The 20,264-nt window shown below is 34.8% G+C and overlaps 5 protein-coding genes and 2 non-coding genes across 7 annotated transcripts; 5 read left to right on the top strand and 2 right to left on the bottom strand.

Annotated features, from left to right (window-relative positions):
- The first annotated feature begins 738 nt into the window (after nucleotides 1-738).
- LOC147569558 (annexin Gh1-like) lies at nucleotides 739-3,723 on the top strand. Its single transcript, XM_086656035.1, has 5 exons — nucleotides 739-1,541; nucleotides 1,902-2,047; nucleotides 2,191-2,409; nucleotides 2,834-3,046; nucleotides 3,226-3,723. Exons 1-5 carry the CDS (start codon nucleotides 758-760, stop codon nucleotides 3,511-3,513), a joined length of 1,650 nt encoding a protein of 549 aa, XP_086512161.1. The 5' UTR covers nucleotides 739-757; the 3' UTR covers nucleotides 3,514-3,723.
- A 352-nt stretch (nucleotides 3,724-4,075) lies between these two features.
- Nucleotides 4,076-4,146, top strand: TRNAG-GCC (transfer RNA glycine (anticodon GCC)). The gene has a single exon. It is a non-coding gene; the product is annotated as a tRNA-Gly (tRNA).
- A 2,118-nt stretch (nucleotides 4,147-6,264) lies between these two features.
- Nucleotides 6,265-9,211, top strand: LOC147569556 (annexin Gh1-like). Its single transcript, XM_086656034.1, has 5 exons — nucleotides 6,265-6,470; nucleotides 7,159-7,304; nucleotides 7,441-7,659; nucleotides 8,159-8,371; nucleotides 8,724-9,211. Exons 1-5 carry the CDS (start codon nucleotides 6,395-6,397, stop codon nucleotides 9,009-9,011), a joined length of 942 nt encoding a protein of 313 aa, XP_086512160.1. The 5' UTR covers nucleotides 6,265-6,394; the 3' UTR covers nucleotides 9,012-9,211.
- Nucleotides 9,212-9,711: 500 nt separating this feature from the next.
- On the top strand, nucleotides 9,712-9,782 carry TRNAG-GCC (transfer RNA glycine (anticodon GCC)). Its single transcript has one exon. It is a non-coding gene; the product is annotated as a tRNA-Gly (tRNA).
- A 227-nt stretch (nucleotides 9,783-10,009) lies between these two features.
- LOC147569554 (uncharacterized) lies at nucleotides 10,010-12,337 on the bottom strand. Its single transcript, XM_086672168.1, has 3 exons — nucleotides 11,895-12,337; nucleotides 10,887-11,641; nucleotides 10,010-10,788 (listed from the first exon to the last, which is right to left on the bottom strand). Exons 1-3 carry the CDS (start codon nucleotides 12,192-12,194, stop codon nucleotides 10,290-10,292), a joined length of 1,554 nt encoding a protein of 517 aa, XP_086528294.1. The 5' UTR covers nucleotides 12,195-12,337; the 3' UTR covers nucleotides 10,010-10,289.
- Nucleotides 12,338-13,073: 736 nt separating this feature from the next.
- On the top strand, nucleotides 13,074-14,164 carry LOC147569553 (NDR1/HIN1-like protein 13). Its single transcript, XM_086656033.1, has one exon. The coding sequence runs from the start codon at nucleotides 13,208-13,210 to the stop codon at nucleotides 14,057-14,059; it is 852 nt and encodes a 283-aa protein (XP_086512159.1). The 5' UTR covers nucleotides 13,074-13,207; the 3' UTR covers nucleotides 14,060-14,164.
- A 2,577-nt stretch (nucleotides 14,165-16,741) lies between these two features.
- On the bottom strand, nucleotides 16,742-19,267 carry LOC147569552 (putative trehalose-phosphate phosphatase J). Its single transcript, XM_086656032.1, has 10 exons — nucleotides 19,060-19,267; nucleotides 18,654-18,964; nucleotides 18,416-18,556; nucleotides 18,256-18,327; nucleotides 18,071-18,163; nucleotides 17,813-17,971; nucleotides 17,571-17,718; nucleotides 17,395-17,465; nucleotides 17,174-17,266; nucleotides 16,742-17,085 (listed from the first exon to the last, which is right to left on the bottom strand). Exons 2-10 carry the CDS (start codon nucleotides 18,948-18,950, stop codon nucleotides 17,026-17,028), a joined length of 1,134 nt encoding a protein of 377 aa, XP_086512158.1. The 5' UTR covers nucleotides 18,951-18,964; nucleotides 19,060-19,267; the 3' UTR covers nucleotides 16,742-17,025.
- Nucleotides 19,268-20,264: the final 997 nt, after the last annotated feature.

Here is a 20,264-nt window from a genome sequence, read left to right as displayed (position 1 = left end):
AGTCTGAATCAAAAGAAAGTAATAAGCTTATAAAGCTGACGCTTTTTATGAAGTCCATGAAAGCTAATCTTGAAGTCTGAGTTGACTTCGAGAAAGACGAGTTATATTTTGAACAAGGATAACAAAAAAAATGCGTTTATAGGCGTTTCTTCATTTTACTCTTGGGTCTCTTTTTCTCTTCGCGTGCCTATAGACTCGGCAGTCGGAGGACACTCAGACTGGACCTAATCCGTATTGAAATTGAACAATACAGATTAGGTCCATTCCAAAAGCCTTTCAGACTGTCTTAATCCGTGGTCTCGAACTGTTCAGTCTGAAGCCTATGGGAAGTGCCAAGACAAGGATGGTCAGAGCAAAAAAAAAAAAACAGATGGGGTGCCTAGAGGCACTTTAAAAAATGCCCATGTTCGAAGTTGGAAACTGATGGTAACGTTTTCGAGTGTTGATTTGGAAGCACACGAAAATGACGTGCAACAATACTAATGTCCAAATCTTAGATGATTTTGATAATTTATTTGAAATTAGGGAGTTGAGTATGTCAGAGAATTAAAAGAAGGGTAATTTTGGGAGAGAAAATATAAAATTAACGGCCTTTTGACATTAATGACAATAAGAGGATCATCTAAGTATTTTCGATAAAATCAGGGGCTAGACGAGAAGCTGGTCATAAAATAGGAGGCCATTTGTAAAATAACCGTTTTTTTAAACAATAAAAAATTTCTTCAAAAAGATATCCTTTACCAAAATTTCGGGTCGTATGCTCTTCGTAGGGCCCTCTAACTTTCATCACCAAAGAATCAACCCCTCTCTCTCTTCTCCAACCCCTCCTCTCACATTGTGGCATAGAAAACTTTTTCCTCAAGCATTTACTTCCTCTCTCTCTACATCTCTCACACCTAGGGTTTACTTTTACACAACAATGGCAGTGGTTTTCTTACGTCGAGCCTTAATGGCCAAAACCATATCTCGTTCTTTCATGGCATACTCATCTCTCACTCGTCTTCGTCCTCTTTTTCCTCTAACTGACCTTCTTCTTCTTCGATTTCCAACCACTGTTGGATTAAATTGCTTTTCGAGTTGCTCAGCTACATCTTCTTCTTCGTCTCCAAACTGGAAAAATCGTCCACCACCAAAGGAGTATACTCCATTATACGATGGTTGTGATTTTGAACATTGGCTTATTGTCATGGATAAACCTGAAGTAGAAACAACCAGAGATGAGCTAATTGATAGTTATATCAAAACCCTAGCAATGGTGGTCGGGAGTGAGGAAGAAGCAAGAAAATTAATTTACTCTGTTTCAACTAGACACTATTTTGCTTTTGGATGTAACGTTTCAGAGGAAGTTTCATTCAAAATCAAACAACTTCCAAAAGTGCGTTGGGTTCTTCCTGATTCTTACCTAGATGGAGAGAATAAAGATTATGGAGGAGAGCCTTTTATCAATGGTGAAGCTGTTCCCTATGATCCAAAATATCACAAGGAGTGGGTGAAGAACAACACCCAAAGAGAAGAAAGAGCCAGTCGCAATGATACAACAGGTATAACTTTGATCACCCTGATGATACCATGTTAAGTTGGAGAAGACCTAGACATTATATGTTCTTGGTTGATAGATCGCCCTTTTGACTACCTTTTAAATCGTTATCTACTCATAGTTTATTTATTCCGCTGTTCTATAGCTCAGAGTGCTGGATTAGGTTTTTTTGGGATTATGGTGGAGCTCGTCCGAAAGTAGCCAAGCTGAAATTTCTCATATTTTATGAATTGTTTGAATGTAGATATTTGCACAAAAGAAAAAAAAACACTCAGTCTGTTAACTTCGCACGAATTGAATTGATAGTTCAGTATTTGTTGTTTTTAAGTATGAACATATGATGTTAAGCTCTAGTATTTTACAGGATGGGGAAGATACCATGATGTCGTATTTGCCGTATCGGAAAATAGGAATGCTGCAGAGCGCAAGTATAATCGACAAGTTTATGCCGAAAGCTATGGTGAGGATCTCCGTGTCTTACTGAACAAAGAACCATCAAGTGACTTTGAGGTTAGTTTGTTTTTAAATAACACCACTAGTTTTGGTTTCTCTAATTAGGAATTAGTCAAATTGGTAATCATTTAGGACATAAAAAGTTGAACACCATTATAAGACGTCTTAAGCTTTTACTTTCCAATATATTTTTGCAACAGAGAATTATTATGTTACGGATGCTTGATCCTGCTTGGTGTGATGCCTTCTTGGTTAATGAGGCTACAAAAAAGTGGAATTCGAGTAATAAGGTTATCATGGAAATAGCTTGTACCAGATCTTCCGATGAGCTGTTCCTAGTGAGGCAAGCATATCATTATGGTTTTGAAAAATCTCTTGAAGAAGATGTTGCCTCTCAAACAAGCGGTAACTTCCGAAAGGTAGAGTCTTAGTTTGTTTAGCTCTTCTTTTTTGCTTACCATCTTGCTCAACCACCTCTGTTTGGGAAAACAAATCCCATAAGGCCTCCGACTAATAACATACACCTATCATAAAGTAAGGCATTTAACTATTTCTTAAGTGAAACTTGTCAAAAATGATGTATTAAATTTTCAGGGGAAACTCTGTTGAACTCAACTTTAAGCTTTCGACGATTTGCATCTTAAGAAGTGAACAATGTTCATATATGTAAATCCGGACCAATTATCAGTATTTGATTTTCCAATACCATGAATCGAACTACTTCCTCTTCTTATAAATGTTCTAGTTACGTTTCTTATTATTCTCATTGTTCTCGAGTGGTAAACTGCTGCTTAATTCATGTTACTAGCTGATGGGTTATTTTCTTAAATCATTTCTGCACAGCTTTTGGTACCTCTAGTGAGCTCATACAGATATGAAGGACCAGAAGTGGACATGACCTTGGCAACATCAGAAGCTAAAATACTTCATACTCATATCTCTGATAAGGCCTACAATCATGATGAAATTATCAGGATCCTAACTACAAGGAGCAAACCCCAACTACTTGCAACATTCGACCACTACAACAATGAATTTGGAAATGCTATTACTAAGGTATGCCACTATCTTCGAATTTGACCTTGTATATAGTTACATGATAGGAACTAAAACGTATTCAAAACATAAACAGAGCCTTATTTGGAGCACAAAAAGTTTTGATTTTTTTCAAATTGTCTAGACTGGTTGAACAAAGTACATTCTTTCGTACTCAAACTGAGAAACTTAAATTGCAGGATTTGAAGGCGGACACAAGTGATGATTTTCTCACCCTAATGAGGAGTACGATTCGATGTTTGATCTATCCCGAGAAATACTTTGAGAAGGTTCTTCGAAAAGCAATCAACAAGGTGGGAACTGACGAGTGGGCTCTAACCCGAGTAATTGCAACTCGAGCAGACATAGATATGGAGCAGATAAAGGAAGAATATCATCGAAAAAACGGCGTTTCTCTTGATGATGCCATTAAAGGTGACACTTCTGGAGATTATCAGGAACTGCTTCTTGCTTTGTTAGGTTCATGAGGATATCTGGTGAGTTAAGGCTCAAGGAACTAAAATCATCGAAAGATCTAAAGGCGTATGAACCATGAGCCCTTGTTCTTCGATATGACACGAAACTTTACGAGTTTAAACTTTTATGTGTTAAAAGTTAAACATATACTCTTCTTTTGTGACAGTTTGTGAGTTTAAGCTTTTTGTGATATGGCATGAAACACACGAACATTTCGGTCCCTTAGTCTTTCTTAGAACAAATATGTCCACAAATATTTCAATCCATGCTAGCCTGTTGGGGCTCATTTTGGCCCCATGGGAATCTCTCGCTTTGAAACTACAGTAGAGACCAGAAAGGATGGATGTATTAATAGGTGTTAAAGGAAGGTCGTGATCGACTGATAAGAATCAATTAAAATCATTCTGATTTATCATATTGACCAAAGTAGCAGTAATGAAAAATTATATGGAATCTCTACTAGCTCGTATTAATGAAATTTACTAAATAAAATATTCAGACTTCATTTTAGCAAGTTTTCTTTCAAGACCATCTCTGGATTAATATCTTGTTAATTTAGAAGATGAACAAGAAGCACCAGTGGTCTAGTGGTAGAATAGTACCCTGCCACGGTACAGACCCGGGTTCGATTCCCGGCTGGTGCATCTTTTTGTTTTGGTAATTTTTTGTTTGTCGAACTCACCCTCCGACGAACTTATTGGAGAGACATCCTGATAATCTCTTCATAAAAACTTGTAGTCTTACAAGTTATAAAGGCAAGGATATTACTTCATGACAAGTATTTGGATCTTGAATAAGCCAAATAAGACAGTCGGAAACCATATACTGCCGATAGTCAACGATCCACATGAAAATGAAGTGTAAATCAAACACCTAACTATAACTCATGTTACACATTTCCGAATCAGTTAACACACTCGTTTTCGGCCGTCTCTGTCTCTTGGATATGAGCAATAGAGGAAGGAGTAAATGAAGAAAAAGAGAATAATGGAATTGAGATTGATGTATAAAGTGCCTCAGCTTGAAACAAGGCATTTTCCTTATCTGTTTCAACTTCAATTTATGTACTAGTTCCTTTAACAACGGGTTTATAACCCTAAAGACGTTGAGACAGAATACCAGCTACCGGAGGAGCAAAAGATTATTATACCGTCTCAAAACACCAATCCAAAGCGTATATGCTTGTCCGGACTTTCTCAGGGACTATCTCCACAAATATACGACTGCACGTAGCAAAAAAGATATTAACAAGTTATCAATACTTTCAAATCATTTATTGACAAACAAATATTAAAAGATGGGAACAGATTACTTGTTTGTAACTGGAGCATCCACGAATTGCCAAACCCCATGAACGAAAAAACCAGACCATGAATGAAATCAGTGGAACGATCATCTGGTAAACCCCAAGAACAAAACAGTCCTGCAAGAAGTATAGCTAAACCAAAACTTACCTGAGATAGGATTATCCTTGTAGAGTTTGTCAGTATTTTTGAAAGGGCGTCTCCCGTTTTTCCTCCAAATAGTCCACCGAAAGATATAGCAGTTGTGTAAATAGTCATTAGTAAAGCAGTTCGTCTGTGAGAGAATCCGATAAGTTCTAACCACATTGTGCAAAAGATAGAGCTGATCCAGGCAATGATCCTGTTACGACTTGAGCTACGATTATATGAAACGACGGAGTTTTCACCACTGGTTTTCCTTCTTGACACAATTCCTCCAGTGAGGAGTACCAATTTCCAAGGTACAATGACGATACGCAGATGACTACAGTGCCCTGCACTGTGAGCTCGTGTTTTTTTTTCATTGTCTATATCTGGATCCTTTAACTCAAATAGACTGAAAAAACAATCATTTAAATTAGTCAGATATTACGATTCAAACAAAAACAAATTTTTTAAAATCTAGCTGGAGTGAATTCTCAAATTTCATTTCTGTCTCTAGAAAACGAACATTAATTTAATGGGGAAAATAAATCAAGCACTCAAGCCAACTGTTTTCCAATACTATACATGATTTGGAGTTACCAAATCAAATGAATCACCCAAATAAATACTCCCTCAATCCCATTTTTCTTGGGTGTTATTCGTTTTAAGAAAATCCCCAAATGTTTGTCCACTTACTTTAAATAAGACTCATTTATCACTAATTTTATTGATGTTTCCCAGCCTACCCTTATTTTTAATACTAGTAAAAAAAATTTATTGGTTCTACACTAGCTCCAATGTAGTTTTTATTGTAATACTCTAAAGTAAATATGAGTAATTTAGGAAAATACATTTAGCTATGAAGCAATGAATGACAATCTTTAATAAGTCGGATCTCCCAAAAGGTCAAATAAAATGGGACGGAGGGAGTAACTCCTTAGGAAATAATATATACACCACCATTCTTGCTAAACTCAATACCTAACTTTTTTTTGTTATCGTTTTTTTGGTTGAAGAATTTTTTTTTTGGTGAAACACTCAATACCTAACTTGATTCAATGCCGTGGGGTTGCAACAAAAAAAATTTAAATACAGTGAGGATTGGAATTTCTTAAAACTTTTGTGCCTAGAGAAATTCGGTTGCAAAAAATTTGAAAGTAGATCGAAGTGGAAAAATCTGAGCGTTTCAGTAGGATATCGAAATTCATAGCTACTAATCTTTTTATCATAAGTCACACATGTGGTTGAAATGTGAACCACTTAACTGATATTTAACGGAAAATTGAAAATAAGAGTCATGGCTATATATTTTGATTTTGACGGTGTAATCCTAATATGACTAAATACCTATGGGTCAAAGTCTAAATAACTCACCCTTTATTTTTGTCTTTTAGAGAGTAAAAGTGGATTTCTAGAGAGAGAAAAGGACAGAAAGAAAGAAAGAAAGAAAGGGAGATCCGAGACGATGTCGACTCTTACAGTTCCCGATTCGATTCCATCTGCCATTGAAGACTCTGAGCAACTCCGAAAAGCTTTCATAGGTTTCCATCTTACTTCACTTGTTCTCTCTCTTTCTCTTTCTGCCTCTTTTACGATAGTGACTTTCATAATATGTTCGTATATATTGATTGATTCCTCATTTAAAATTAATTGTACGTATCTTTTTTATCTTCTAAGTTTTCATTTTTGTATGTTAACTTCTGATCCGATCTTTTTTAATTTGTCTGTCTTGGATTGGATCGACGTGTTAATCAGAAATCAATTTCTTATCTTTCTTAGAGTTTCAATGATCTGTTTTTCGGTGTAGATTACTTGGTAATAATATGTATAAACTGAACTAGTATTTGATCCGATTACACTTCTCAGTGATCTGCTCTTTTTAACTGTAAATGATCGGATTGTATTAATTGTATAATCTTACTCATTCAAATAGTAGATCTGTGGATAATCTCATCTTAATCTCAACCAACTTGAATGGGAAATCAAGTGATCCAATCATAGCTCAAAGTACTGGATTAGGTTTTTGGAATTATGGTGGAGCTCATCCAATAGTAGGCAAGCTAAAATTTCACATATTTTATAAACGGTCTAAATGTAGATATTTGCACATAGTTAACAAAAACTCATTCTGTTTAACTTTGCACGAATTGAATGGATATATGTATTTGTTGTTTTTGGTTTTGCTTCCGTTTTCTTAAAAGTATGATGTGAAACTCCAATATTTTACAGGATGGGGAACAAACGAGGGTGCTATAATTTCCATACTGGCTCATAGGAATGCTGCACAGCTCAAATTAATTCGACAAACTTATGCCGAAACTTATGGTGAAGATCTCCTTGTCTCACTTGACAAAGAACTATCAAGTGACTTTGAGGTTAGTTTGTTTTTAAATAACACTGCTAGTTTTGGGTTTCTCTAACTAGGAATTAGTCAAATTGGTACTCATTAGGACATAAAACATTATAAGACGTCTTAAGCTCTTACTTTCCAATATATATTTTTTGCAACAGAGAATTGTGCTGGTATGGACACTTGATCCTGCTGAGCGTGACGCCTTCTTGGCTAATGAGGCTACAAAAAGGTGGACTTCGAGTAATCAAGTTATCATGGAAATAGCTTGTACCAGATCTTCCCATGAGCTGTTCCTAATGAGGCAAGCATATCATTCTCGTTTTAAAAAATCTATTGAAGAAGATGTTGCATATCACACAACTGGTGACTTCCGAAAGGTAAAGTCTCTTTAGCTCTTCTGTTTCTCTCAACATCTTGCAGAAAATATTTAAGTTCCACCAAACAGAACCATACAACTTTCTTGGAAGCAATCTGGTAATTGTTAATCTCTCTACCACCTCCGTTTAGGAAAAACAAATCCCATAGAATCTTCGACGAAGAACATACGCCTTTCGCAAAGTGAGGCCTCTAACCATTTATTGAATGAAATTTGTCAAAAACGATGTACTAAATATTTCAGGGAAAATTCTGTTGAACTCAACTTTAAGATTTCGATGAGACGATGATTTACATCTTAATAAGTGAACAGTGTTCGTATGTGTGAATCTGGACCAATTATCAGTATTTGATTTCCCGATACCGTGAATTGAACTACTTCGTCATCTTATAGATGTTCTATTTACATTTCTTGTTATTCTCATTGTTCTCAAGTGGTAAACCACTACTTAATTCATATTACTAGCTTATGGTTTATTTTCTTGAATCATTTGCAAACAGCTTTTGGTACCTCTAGTGAGCTCATACAGATATGAAGGACCAGAAGTGAACATGACCTTGGCAAAATCAGAAGCTAAGATACTTCATACCCATATCTCCGATAAGGCCTACAATCATGATGAAATTATCAGGATCCTGACTACAAGGAGCAAAACCCAATTACTTGCAACATTCAACCGATACAACAATGAATTTGGAAATGCTATTACTAAGGTATGCCACTGTCTTCGAATTTGGCCTTGTTTATAGTTACATGATATGAACATGCTCATTTATCTAAAAATTTGCTAGTACTACTATATATATATATATATATATATATATATATATACACACACAGACACTCCATCTCCAGCTATTACTATAACGTGGTTTATCTTGATTCTGTTCGCATGAACTTATACAATCAATTCCTACTGTATTAACGTGAACTAAAACATATTCAAATTATAAATAGAGCTTTAATTGCAGCACGAAAAGTTTCGATTGTTTTTCGAATTGTCTACACTGGTATGAACAGAGTACTGCATTCTTTTGTATTAAAACTGAGAAACTTAAATTGCAGGATTTGAAGGCAGACACGAGTGATGATTTTCTCACACTAGTAAGGAGTACGATTCGATGTTTGATCTATCCCGAGAAATACTTTGAGAAGGTTCTCCGAAAAGCAATCAACAAGGTGGGAACTGACGAATGGGCTCTTACCCGAGTAGTTGCAACTCGAGCAGACATAGATATGAAGCAGATAAAGGAAGAATACTATCGAAGAAACAGCGTTTCTCTTGATAATGCCATTAAAGGTGACACTTCTGGAGATTATCAGGAAATGCTTCTTGCTTTGATAGGTGCATGAGAAAATCTGGTGAGTTAAGGCTGGAGGAAATAAAATCATCGAAAGATCTAAAGGGATATGAACCATGAGCCCTTCCTTTATGATATGACATGAAACTTTGTGAGTTTAAGCTTTTATGTGTTAAAACTTAAAACATATACTCTTCTTTTATGAAACTTTGTGAGTTGAAGGTTTTCGTGATATGACATGAAACATATGAATATTTTGATCCATTAGCCTTTTTTAGAGAAATGGAGAATGTCCACAAATCTTTCAATCCATGCTAAGACTATTGGGGACTCATTTCGTCCCCATGACAAACTCTAGCTTTGAACCAACAATAGAGACAAGAAAGGTAGGACTTATTAAGAGGAATCAAGGAAGATTATCATTGTGAGATGAGAACCAATGGCTAATATCAAAACATACAACTTATGACATCGCACTAAAATCATTCTGATTTATTATATAAACTACTGTAGCTATTTATTGGGACTCTCTACTAATTCATACATATGAAAATTACGAAATAAAATAAAATATTCCAACATTACTTTAGCAAGTTCATATGTGTCAATTAAGAACTTTTTTTTTGTTGAGAAAGTGTCAATTAAGAACTTGATCTCATTTAGAAGCTGGGTGTGGAAATTGTTCTTGGTGGAGAGAAATACTTAGATTTCTTCTTTTACTTTTAAGACGTGCAAGAGACTATTGACAACAAGCACCAGTGGTCTAGTGGTAGAATAGTACCCTGCCACGGTACAGACCCGGGTTCGATTCCCGGCTGGTGCATTTCGTTGTTTTTGTAATTTTTTGTTTGCGGTTCTTGCTATAGACCCAATACCTAACCTGACTCGGTGCTGTGGCCGGGATTGGACTTTCTTAAAACTTTTGTGCCTAAAGAAATTCCCTTGTGAAAAAGTTTGGAAGTAGATCGCAGTAGAAAAATCGAGCGTTTCATTAGGATATCGAAGTTAGTAGGTACTAAAAAAATATGGATATTTGAGAGTCTACGCATATTTGTTGCATCAATTATAACAATTTGAATCAAGTTTACATTACTAATATTAAGTATCAAAATTTTACCAACAAAAATGTTGGTAATTACAAGCTTTTGTTCAAACTCAAACAAAAGAAGTATAAAGATCGAAAGTTTTGTCTACTCGAAATAAACTATAAATCCTAATTTGCACTACAATGACTCATGTTACACAAATCATACAGCAAGTTCTTCAATGGTTAAGAAACAACGAGTTATCTTCATAATTGAATTCAAAAAGTGGAGGAAACCAATAGCTTTTATGGGCGAGGAAGAAGAGTTTTCTCATCATTGTCGTCGATATCAACCCCATTTTCCGCCCCATAATCAAGTTCAACCACAGTTTCTTCTTCATAAACTTGTTCTTCAACATCAGAAAACTTCACTTGCGAATAAACTCCTTCAACGGGTGAACTTTCTGACTCTATTTCCTGCATTTCTGCGTCAATTAACACGTTCATTCTCGCCCGATCTCTATCTCTAGGATATGAGCAATAAAGGAAGGAGTAAATGAGGCAACATATACTAAATGGAATTGCAATGCATGTGTATAGTGCCTTGGCCAGAGACAAGGCATTTTCCTTATCTGTTTCAACTGATGTACTAGATCCTTTAACAACGGGTTTATAACCATAAAGACGTTGAGACAAAATCCCAACAATCGGAGGAGCAAATGACGACAATATCGTCTCAAAAGAACGGTCCAATGCATATATGCTTGTTCGAGATTTCTCGGGTACTATCTCTGCAAATATTGGACTGCACGGAAATATAATATGTAATCAGCTGTCGGACAAAGCAACTTTCAATATTCAAAAAACGTTCAGAAAGTAAGAGAAAAAGATCGAAAATTTTACTTGTTTGTTGCTGGAGCATTCCATGATATGCACAAACCCATAATAAACAAAACCAAACCATAAATGAAAGCGGTAGAAGAATCATCTGGTAAACCTAGCAACAAAATTCCTCCAAGAGGTATAGCTAAACCTGAACTTATCTGAGATAAAATTATTCTCCCCGAATCGGGTAAAATTTTCGAAAGAATATCTCCCATTTTCCCACCAAATAGTCCACCAATAGAACAAGCAACTGTGAAAAGAGACATTAATAAAGCTGTTTGTTTATGAGAAAATCCAATTAGTTCTAACCACATTGCCGTAAATGATAAAGCTGACCATGGAAATGATCCTGAAACTCCTTGAGCTACAATTATCTGAAATGTTGGAATCTTAATCACTGATTTTGCTTCAATAAACAATTCCTTGAATTCCTGGGAAATAGTTTTCCCCTCTGATTTTCCTGGATTTGAATTTCCAGTTTTGTCTAGGTACCTAGGATCGTTGGCAAATAAACGAACTAGAATTCCAACAATTATACTTATTAATCCGACTAGATGGAAGGAGATTCTCCAACCTGGAATTCCCATGAATGACGTGGAAGCTAGAAGTACAGAGAGTATGCCACCTAGGATTGATCCGATGTTACCAGTTAACTGTAACCAACCAAATGCCACGCCACGGTTGTTGTCATCTGTTGAGTCAGCAACTAATGATTGAATAGCTGGTGTGACTATTGCTAGTCCAATCCCATTTAAACCACGTGACACTGCCACCTAGTAGATATCAAACAAACAAAATTCAGACAAATTGAAAATGAGATTTGGGTGCCTTTAGATTTGGATAATGGGGAGAAATTTAGATCTGTTTTTATATTCAAATCAGAAGCTAGATTGTTAGTAATTAACACACAGATAAATGGTGATGAAATCAAATGAATGATCCAAATTTGAAGAAAGTTGGGTGTTTTGAAACATGGGTATTAATCCAAATCAGAAATAGAGAGAGAGAGAGAGAGAGGAGGAGGACCTGAGAGAAAGTGGAGGAGAAGCCGACGAGGAAAGTGGCGGCAGCCCAAAGGAAGGCGCCAAGAGCAATAACATGAGTGCGGTTATGACGAACAGCAAGAAAAGTAGCGAGTGGGTAACAAGAAGATTGAACAATAGAGCGGAAGAGAGTGAGTGAACCCAAACCAGTTGGGTCAATATGAAGGGCTTCTCCAACTTCTTTATAAACACCTGGTAGTAATGATTCATCTGCTCTTTCCATTATTCCAGCTAGATTCACTAGTATCAATGTCAATGTCTCTCCTTTCATCCTCATCTTCATCCTTTCTCTCTCTCTACTTCCTTGTTTTAGATTTTAGAGAGAGAAAGTAAGATGAGTTGTTGTAGTAACAGAGATCTAGAAATTCATGGAGGTGTTCTTATTTCTCTTTCTTTTACTTGTATCAGTCATTCGTTGACTCTGACGAAATATCTATTGAATAAAACCAATATACAGATCGTGTGGCGTACATTCATTTTTACACCTCGAGGCGTCGAAACAACGAAGATCTAACCGCACGATTAACATCGGATGTAAAATCGTCCTATAGCTTGTGGTTATTTTATAAGCACTGCCATTAAGGTAAGGAGAGCAAAAATCTAAGGCCCAAAATTCGGGTTATTTTTTCAACTTATTCTTAGCTTTAAGGTCAGTGTGTTTATACTCGTATTAATATTTTCTCTACGTAATACCTTTAATACGAGGAAGGGTGTGTGGTCGGTTGGCTATGACAAATTGTTTCTGTCACAACCGTGGAGAGCCAACCACCGATCCCTCTCATGTAGGAGAATTTGAAAAGGGATCTACATATAGTATCTCAAACATTATTACGTAAGTAACGGATAGTCAGAGTTTTACCACGAGTGTCATCCAATGATTTATATTACCAAGGTCACCTACTTTCATTAGTTGTTTATCTGTTAAATTCAATGATTTCTTAACTTTACAATCGACGATCTTGATTCTCCCATTGATATTTTGGAGGAAGACTTATAGCTTATCATAGCATATATGCTAGAAAAACAAAAGAAAAAAGATTGAGAGGACATTGATTGAGTCAAAGTTTGATCTAAAAATAGGGTCCTAAAATGTTGGGGGGTAAGAAAAGGAGGGGAATTGGTTGATTTTCCATTCTTACCATGAATGATGAGTTGTATGCTCTAACTTCCTTTCTCTATGCTGTCTTTCTCTTTACCCTTCCATGCAAAAGATCTTTCTCTTCTTTCTTCCTCCTATTCTTCTTCCCTTTATTTACCACCCTCCTCATTTTTTCACCACCTCTCCCCCATCTTCCCATGGAGGAGAGGGACCCATCTTTTAGTGATTTTCATGAACAACCACCACCACCACCTCCACTCCTCTCACCACCATTACCTCCACCACCACATCAACAACAACAACAACAACAACAAAATCAACAACAAATTGTTCCACCACATTACTCTTTTCCGGTCACAACGGGAACCGGTACTTATATTGTTCAAGTACCAAAAACTCAAATATATCGTGTTCCGCCCCCTGAAAATGCCCTCATCGTCGAACGTCATCTTAAACCGGATAATAAAAAGAATCCTCGTACATCATTCCTATTCTGGTTATTGTTAATTATCGGCATTGTCGCGGTTATTATCGGTATTTCCCTTGCCATCTTATACTTTACTACTCATCCTAACATTCCTGCATTTTCAGTTCATAAAGTTATTGTTCAAAACAAAAATTCTTCCCATTCTCATAAACCTCATCCTCTGTTCTTCATTACCTTGAGAAGTAAAAATCCTAATGAAAGAATGGGTATTGTTTATCAAGATAAAGGAAATGCCAAACTATCATACAAACAGGAAGAAATTGCTAAAGGCACCTCTCCATCGGCATACCAAGATTACGGAGAAACGAAAAATATCAGATTCGAAATGAAAGGTGTTACAGGTGTCGTTTTGCCACATGAAGTATTAAGGAGCATGAAATCTCATAAGAAGGGAGCTAAAGTAAGTGTGAATTTATCGTTGATGGTTAATGTTCCAGTGAACATTAAAATGGGATTTGTAAAAACATGGGATATGAATATGGGTATTATATGTAACTTTAGAGTGAGTTCATTGTCGAAAAATATACGTGTACTATCTCAGAAATGTGATACTAAGCTCTAACAACATAAGGTAGTCGTCGTGGTCATATTAAGATTTTCATTTCTCTTCTCTTCTTTTAGCTATAATGTTTCTTTCGGTTTTGTTTATATATTTTAATTTTTCTCCCAAGTGTATTAAAACGTGCATATAACTATCTATTTATATCTATTTACATATACACACATATATGTAGATTCAAGTACAAGATTTACATATTTGTAACTTTGTAAGTAAAGACAGACAGGGCTTTTGCATTCTTGATTATTTGTTCATTTATATTTGGAAATAAGAAAAAGAACCCTAGGCAAGAAAAATCCGAGACAAATTGGAGATGGAATGAAAAAAATAATGTAACAACAATAAAATATGCTAGGACACTACTTTCATTGTTCTATTTTCAATGGAAATCATCTCTATAAAGGTAAGTAAATAGTTGCAGACTTGAGGTTTAAATTTACCTGAGTCAAATTTTAAAATATTTATTTTTGCATGCATTGAGATGTCTGACTCGTCTGATTGGCTTTTTCGAATTGATTTTAGCTCCATTTTGGTCACAATTCAGCTTCACGCCATGAGAAAAAAATACCACCTTACATGTCTAAATAGGTGGCCTAACTCTATAGTTCCAAGTTCTAAACCTATCTCACTATCAAGCTTTGCATTTTGAACAAGATTCGTCGTTTATTTTTGTTAAGTTTGTGGTCATCCAATCCATAACTAATTGGAAATGAATGGAGAGGACCTAGACATTATGTTTTTGATTAAGATATCATCAATATCTCATGTTATTCTCACACACGTGCAAGGTTATTTAAGTCTAACATGACCTTTTCTTTTGGGTGATGTGGAAAAGTGTGGCTTAATTTTAAACGTATCACGTGCAAATCAAGATCTAATACCATGTTAAGTTTGACGTCGTTTAACTCAAAATCAATTGGTAATGAGTGGAGATGACCTTTTCCACTCTCAATTTCCCATTCTTAGATTTTGATCTAGTTTTTGTTATAAAGTGTCTTCATTTCCAAAACTTTAAGAGCATTACCTATACTAGCTAGGATAATTATTGGTGCTTTTACAGTTGGTAGAAGAAGTGTGTGGGGAAGAGGGTTCTTTAATGAACCAATTATTGGTGCTTAAAGCTTCGTATATTCTTCCCGGTTGAACATTGAATCTAGTGGAACTTCATTTTAATACATATTGAAGAGCCAAGATTGTCAAAACTAGCTTGTTAATTGGAATGATATTACTTATTACTATGTGCACCCATTCCAAAAAGAGACCCATTAATACTTTTCACATCAAAACACTAGTTAGATAAGTGGAATCCAACTCTACTTTCAAACTAAATTTAGATTCATATAGCTTTCTCCACTAAGTGGGGTTACCAAATACGTCTCTATCATAACCTATCAAAAGAAGATTACTATCTCCATCTAAGTCTCTCCAAACTGAGAGGAAAAAAAACATTGCCAAAAAAAACCCTAAAAACTATTATTTGAAACTTCACTCATTTCTCTATCTTCCAATGTAGGTTTGGCTTCCAAAGCCTAAGTACCCAAAATTTTAGATATATTTCAATTGATTTAACCTTTTACTCTTCAAGTTGCAAATTTGCAGTTTTAAGTGTATTGTAGAATGGATAACTCGTCGTAAAATTTTCTTACACATTGACACATACGAAAGAATTTCTGGTATTACCTAGGTTGTTACGAATTATTAAAGATACATAGATATGATTAATGGCTATACCTATGGAATTGAAAGATAGCAGATTAGGGTTAGATGTTGATTATGAGATTTCATACCTAAATTTCTAATTGAAGAAATATAAACATATATGAGTATAAAGAGCAAGCTAATTAACTACATTATAAAACTAAGAGTTTGAATTGTTTCTCAAAAGAAGTTTCAAACTAGGGCAGATAACTAATGAATATGATAGATTACTAATCTTTTATCAAGATTCATAGTGAACTCAAGAAACTAAATAAAGTAAAGAGATGTCTGATGAAATTACTATTTTGATCATTAAAAATGGTCCATGGATATATATATGAAGGTCTTGAGATACAATAATTGTAAAAGATTTCCAAAGAAAGAGATGATAGAAGGATAAGGGTTTGCATGAATAGACCAATGAATGTGCATGTGGATGATTCCCATTTGTAATGGTATTTGGTGTTTGGTGTTTCCTAGTGAGAAAATGACCTTGTTGAGCTATTTGGTGTTTCCTAGTGAACTAATTTATTTATTTTACTTGTTGAGCTATTTGGTGTTTCATAGTGACCTAATTTATTTCTTTTACTTGTTGAGCTATTTACTGATTTTTTTTTTTTTTAAGTTTTTTACGTAGTATTTACCTGTACCCAACTCTCCACAGGACAACCATCCGAACTGAAAATATAAAGTTAATATGAACTTTTTCTTTAGTTGTTAAAGTATCAATATCCTTTCATGCAACAAGAAGGTTTAAATTTGTTTGATAACAAGATGCATCAGATTTTTCAAACTATTATTCATTAGAAAGAACTACTCAAAGAAAGAACTTATAAATCCTTTCCGTGTGTTCTGAAATTTTCATATTTTTTTTCTCGTACATTTTTTGAATTTTTCTAACATTTGTTCGTATTTCCCATCGTTGTAGTATCCGGAAGAGTTTCAATCTAGTGTTATCAAAAGTCCCAACCATTAGGTCTAAAATAATAATAAAAACTTGTCATATTTTAATAACTTTTGAAGTTACAATTCATAAGTGCAATGATTCTTTCAAAGTAGATATTTCCTATTGTTTCCATATTGTACATAATGTACTTACAAGAGAAGGCTCTAAAAGGCCCCTTAAGGGAAACAATGGAGAAAAACCCTATTCTTCCTTTCCTTTTCAATCACTATCTCATAAAAAAACAAAGAAAATACATATATCTATTCCCACACTAGTCCATTTTCCTTATCAGGGGTGGGTAATTTTTTTCTCTTATTTACATCCTCTAACTACTTCCGGATGATAGTTGTTTCCAATCTACTAAACGGTGTAAGAAATCCATAACCTACAAAAAAAAATTACAAAAATTATTAACAATAAAAAAAAAAAACCCAGTAAGTAGTGTTAGTACAAAATAAACCATAGATCGTTACCTCTGAGGGTTCTTGTAAAGAATAAGAGGCATTTGTGTCCTTGGGTATTTTAGAGACAAGGATTCCGAAACCTTGTCCTCTCTTGCGCAAAACCTAATAATTAATTTAGAAAATATAAGTTAACTTTTGTATAGTTTAAAAGAATTGTATTAAAATATAAAATTTGATTCATGGGACACAAATATTCTTTTGAATATAGAATTACAAAAAACATTAGATACCTTAAACGCATCTTCGTCAGTCCGATCATCTCCAATGTACAGAGGCAAAACATTATTACAATCCCCGAATCCTAAAAATTGTAAACAAATGTAAATTATTAAATTTGTTTAAGAAATTGATCAAACATTTAAAGAAGAAAAAAAAAATGTGGATCTAAATAAAAGTATGATCATACCAAGGGACTCCAATAAAAATTCAAGAGCCTTCCCCTTGTCCCATTTAATAGTTGGACGAATCTCTAAAACCTTTCTTCCTTGGGTTAGTCTAAGCCTTGGGTGCTCCTTCAATATTGATTTAACTTGATCAGCTAGAAAACCCCATTGCTGAAAATTAATCAATTAAGACCAACAATTAGATAATGAAAAAATGGGGTTTTGAGAAATTATGAATTTAATTAGGATTCAAATCTCTAATTACCTTTTCATCAACACAACGATAATGAACAGAGAGACAAAACTTATTATTCTCCACTTTAGATCCTTGTATTAATTTTGTTTTCTCTAATAATGCTTTATAAACTTCATCAATCTCAGGCAAGAACTCACTAGCTGGTTGACAAAGAATTCCTTCATTTCTCTGAGAAATCAAATCAACCAATCACATTTTAGAGAGAGAAAATACAGAGTTTTAGAGAGAGAAAGAGAGAAAAGGGTAGTAGTTTACTAGTGGTCATACTTTCTTGTATTTGGGACCTGAGGTTGGTCCTCTAATGTCCATTCCATGACTTCCAGCATAGTACAAACCAGACAGACGAACAAAATTATAAACCTAAAAAATTTTAAACAAGATTTTGTTAACTTTTAATACAATTAAGTATTCTAATCATCAAATTAAACAGAGAAAAATTAAAATTCAAGTACCTTATCTCTGCATCTTCCACTAACAATGGCAGTTGGAAAATACCTAGCAACATCTCTAACTGCAGCTCTCATCTATGAACAGAATGAAACAGAGATAAATAACAGAGTAAAAAAAAAAAGAGAAAGTAGAGAGTTAATTGAAGAAGGAAACTAAACTTACAGATTTAGACATGAAAGCTCGATCTGGGTCTTCAACAATGGGAGAAAGGGTACCATCATAATCAAGAAACATTACAATTTGTTTACCCTTTGAAGCTTCAATAATTTGATCAAACATGTTCAAAGCTGAAGGATGTTGAAGCTAAAAATCCCACAACAAAAAAAAGTAAAAGATCAGAATGAATTAAAGAACCCTAATTCAATTTATTTTAAAGAAGTAATCATGAATAAGAACTCACATTCCATGATTGTTGATCTTCAGTAGCAGAGAAACAAGATTTAAGATGGGTAGGAGACGAAGCTCTCATTGAATCAACCCATGAATTAGTTTTTGGTCCTGCTTCAATTTCAAGTTGTTTCAATAGCTTCTTCCTTGATATTGAAAGGTACCCACCACCATTTGGTGCCACCGGTGGCTTCGGCGGTACCGACGACTTCTGTGTTTCAGACGAAAACAGAGTCGTATTCGACATGGCTGTTGTAATTGTAGTCACAGCTGAAATTTTTTCAGTTATCACCATATTCTGCTTTGTCATTTCACTGAAATTCACTACAGAAAACCAACAAAAAACACAACTTAATTATAGAATTCAAGAAATTTAATCACTACCCATTTTAGGAATTGGCATTGTCAAAGAGTAGTACCTGATTGTGGTTTAGAAGTACTCAAAGGGTTAAGCTAGGTAGAAGAAGAAGAAAAATACTTTTCTTGGTGAAAGGCTGAAATGTTCTTCCTTTGGGTGTGTATAATAAAGCTTAAAGTCTTAAACTAATGAAAGAAGTTTTTAGTGAGAGAGAGATGTGCGTGTGAGAAAACAGAGGAGTTTAGAAAGAAAAAGAAATTTGTGGAGGTAATGGGAGAGAAGTCGTATTGTCAATTTATAAGACTTTCCTCACACTAACGGAGAAAGCTTCCTTCTGAGTCTAGTGGGCCCACCGCCCCCGAAATCCCTAGGGGCCACGAGGCCCCTCTCTCTCCTTTCCTTCTTCTCCATGCATATGTTATAGGGACTCCCAATTGGTGTAAAGAAAGGGGTAACAAAAATTCTAACTCTTTTGCTTTTGATGTCCCTTGTATCAATTGCTAGAGGGAAATCTCCTACATCTTTTTCTTTTCATTTTCTTATAATGAATACCCCTCACCTTCATTTTCATCATTTTTTTACTATTATTCTTAAGATTTGCTCTTTCATTCATTTTATTTGTTATCTCCCATCACATTTCTTTATCTTTTGTTGTCAATATATTTTGTATGAGATGAAAAAAATAGATTATCAGAAATAAGAATCTATCTTTTAAGATGAAGAACAGTGACGACATAAGACTACTTGTAGCATCTACAGAGAAAGAACGTAGATAATAGAAAGAAAGGGTTTAACGGGATCACGAATTAAGTGTCAATAGTTGTAAAATTGGACACTTAAAAGTAATATGTGAAATGTTATATGCTAAATAATAAGTAATCACATGATGTCCCTATAAAGTTGTGCCTCTACATACCAACCAGAGTCCCTATAGAATGCACCTTTCTGGTTGGTTCTTGGTATTAGCTGTCAAATGAAACTAACATCTTTGGAAATAACCCACGTGGCTATCATGTACACTTGGAAAAACAAGTCAACATCTATTAGTCACGGATTTGGGTCAGTTTGATAAATGGGTTTTGGTATCCGGACCCGCAAAATCAACAACCAGAAAAAACTTCCTAAAATTAGTTAAAAGTCCATTTCAAAGCTCAAAGGTTATTTATTGCTATTAACAAACGCCCCTTGTAATAATTTGATTATTTTAAAACAGCTCTCAACCTAACCAGTTACGACAAAACCAGCGTGCTCTAATATTATACCTCC

The sequence above is a fragment of the Eschscholzia californica genome, unplaced genomic scaffold, assembly GCF_041429995.1.
Source record: "Eschscholzia californica isolate CP2 unplaced genomic scaffold, dmEscCali1.0.p SCAF_1, whole genome shotgun sequence".
Classification (NCBI taxonomy): domain Eukaryota; kingdom Viridiplantae; phylum Streptophyta; class Magnoliopsida; order Ranunculales; family Papaveraceae; genus Eschscholzia; species Eschscholzia californica.
Note: the sequence above shows the minus strand (reverse complement) of the source record. Positions and strands in the feature narration are given on the sequence as shown.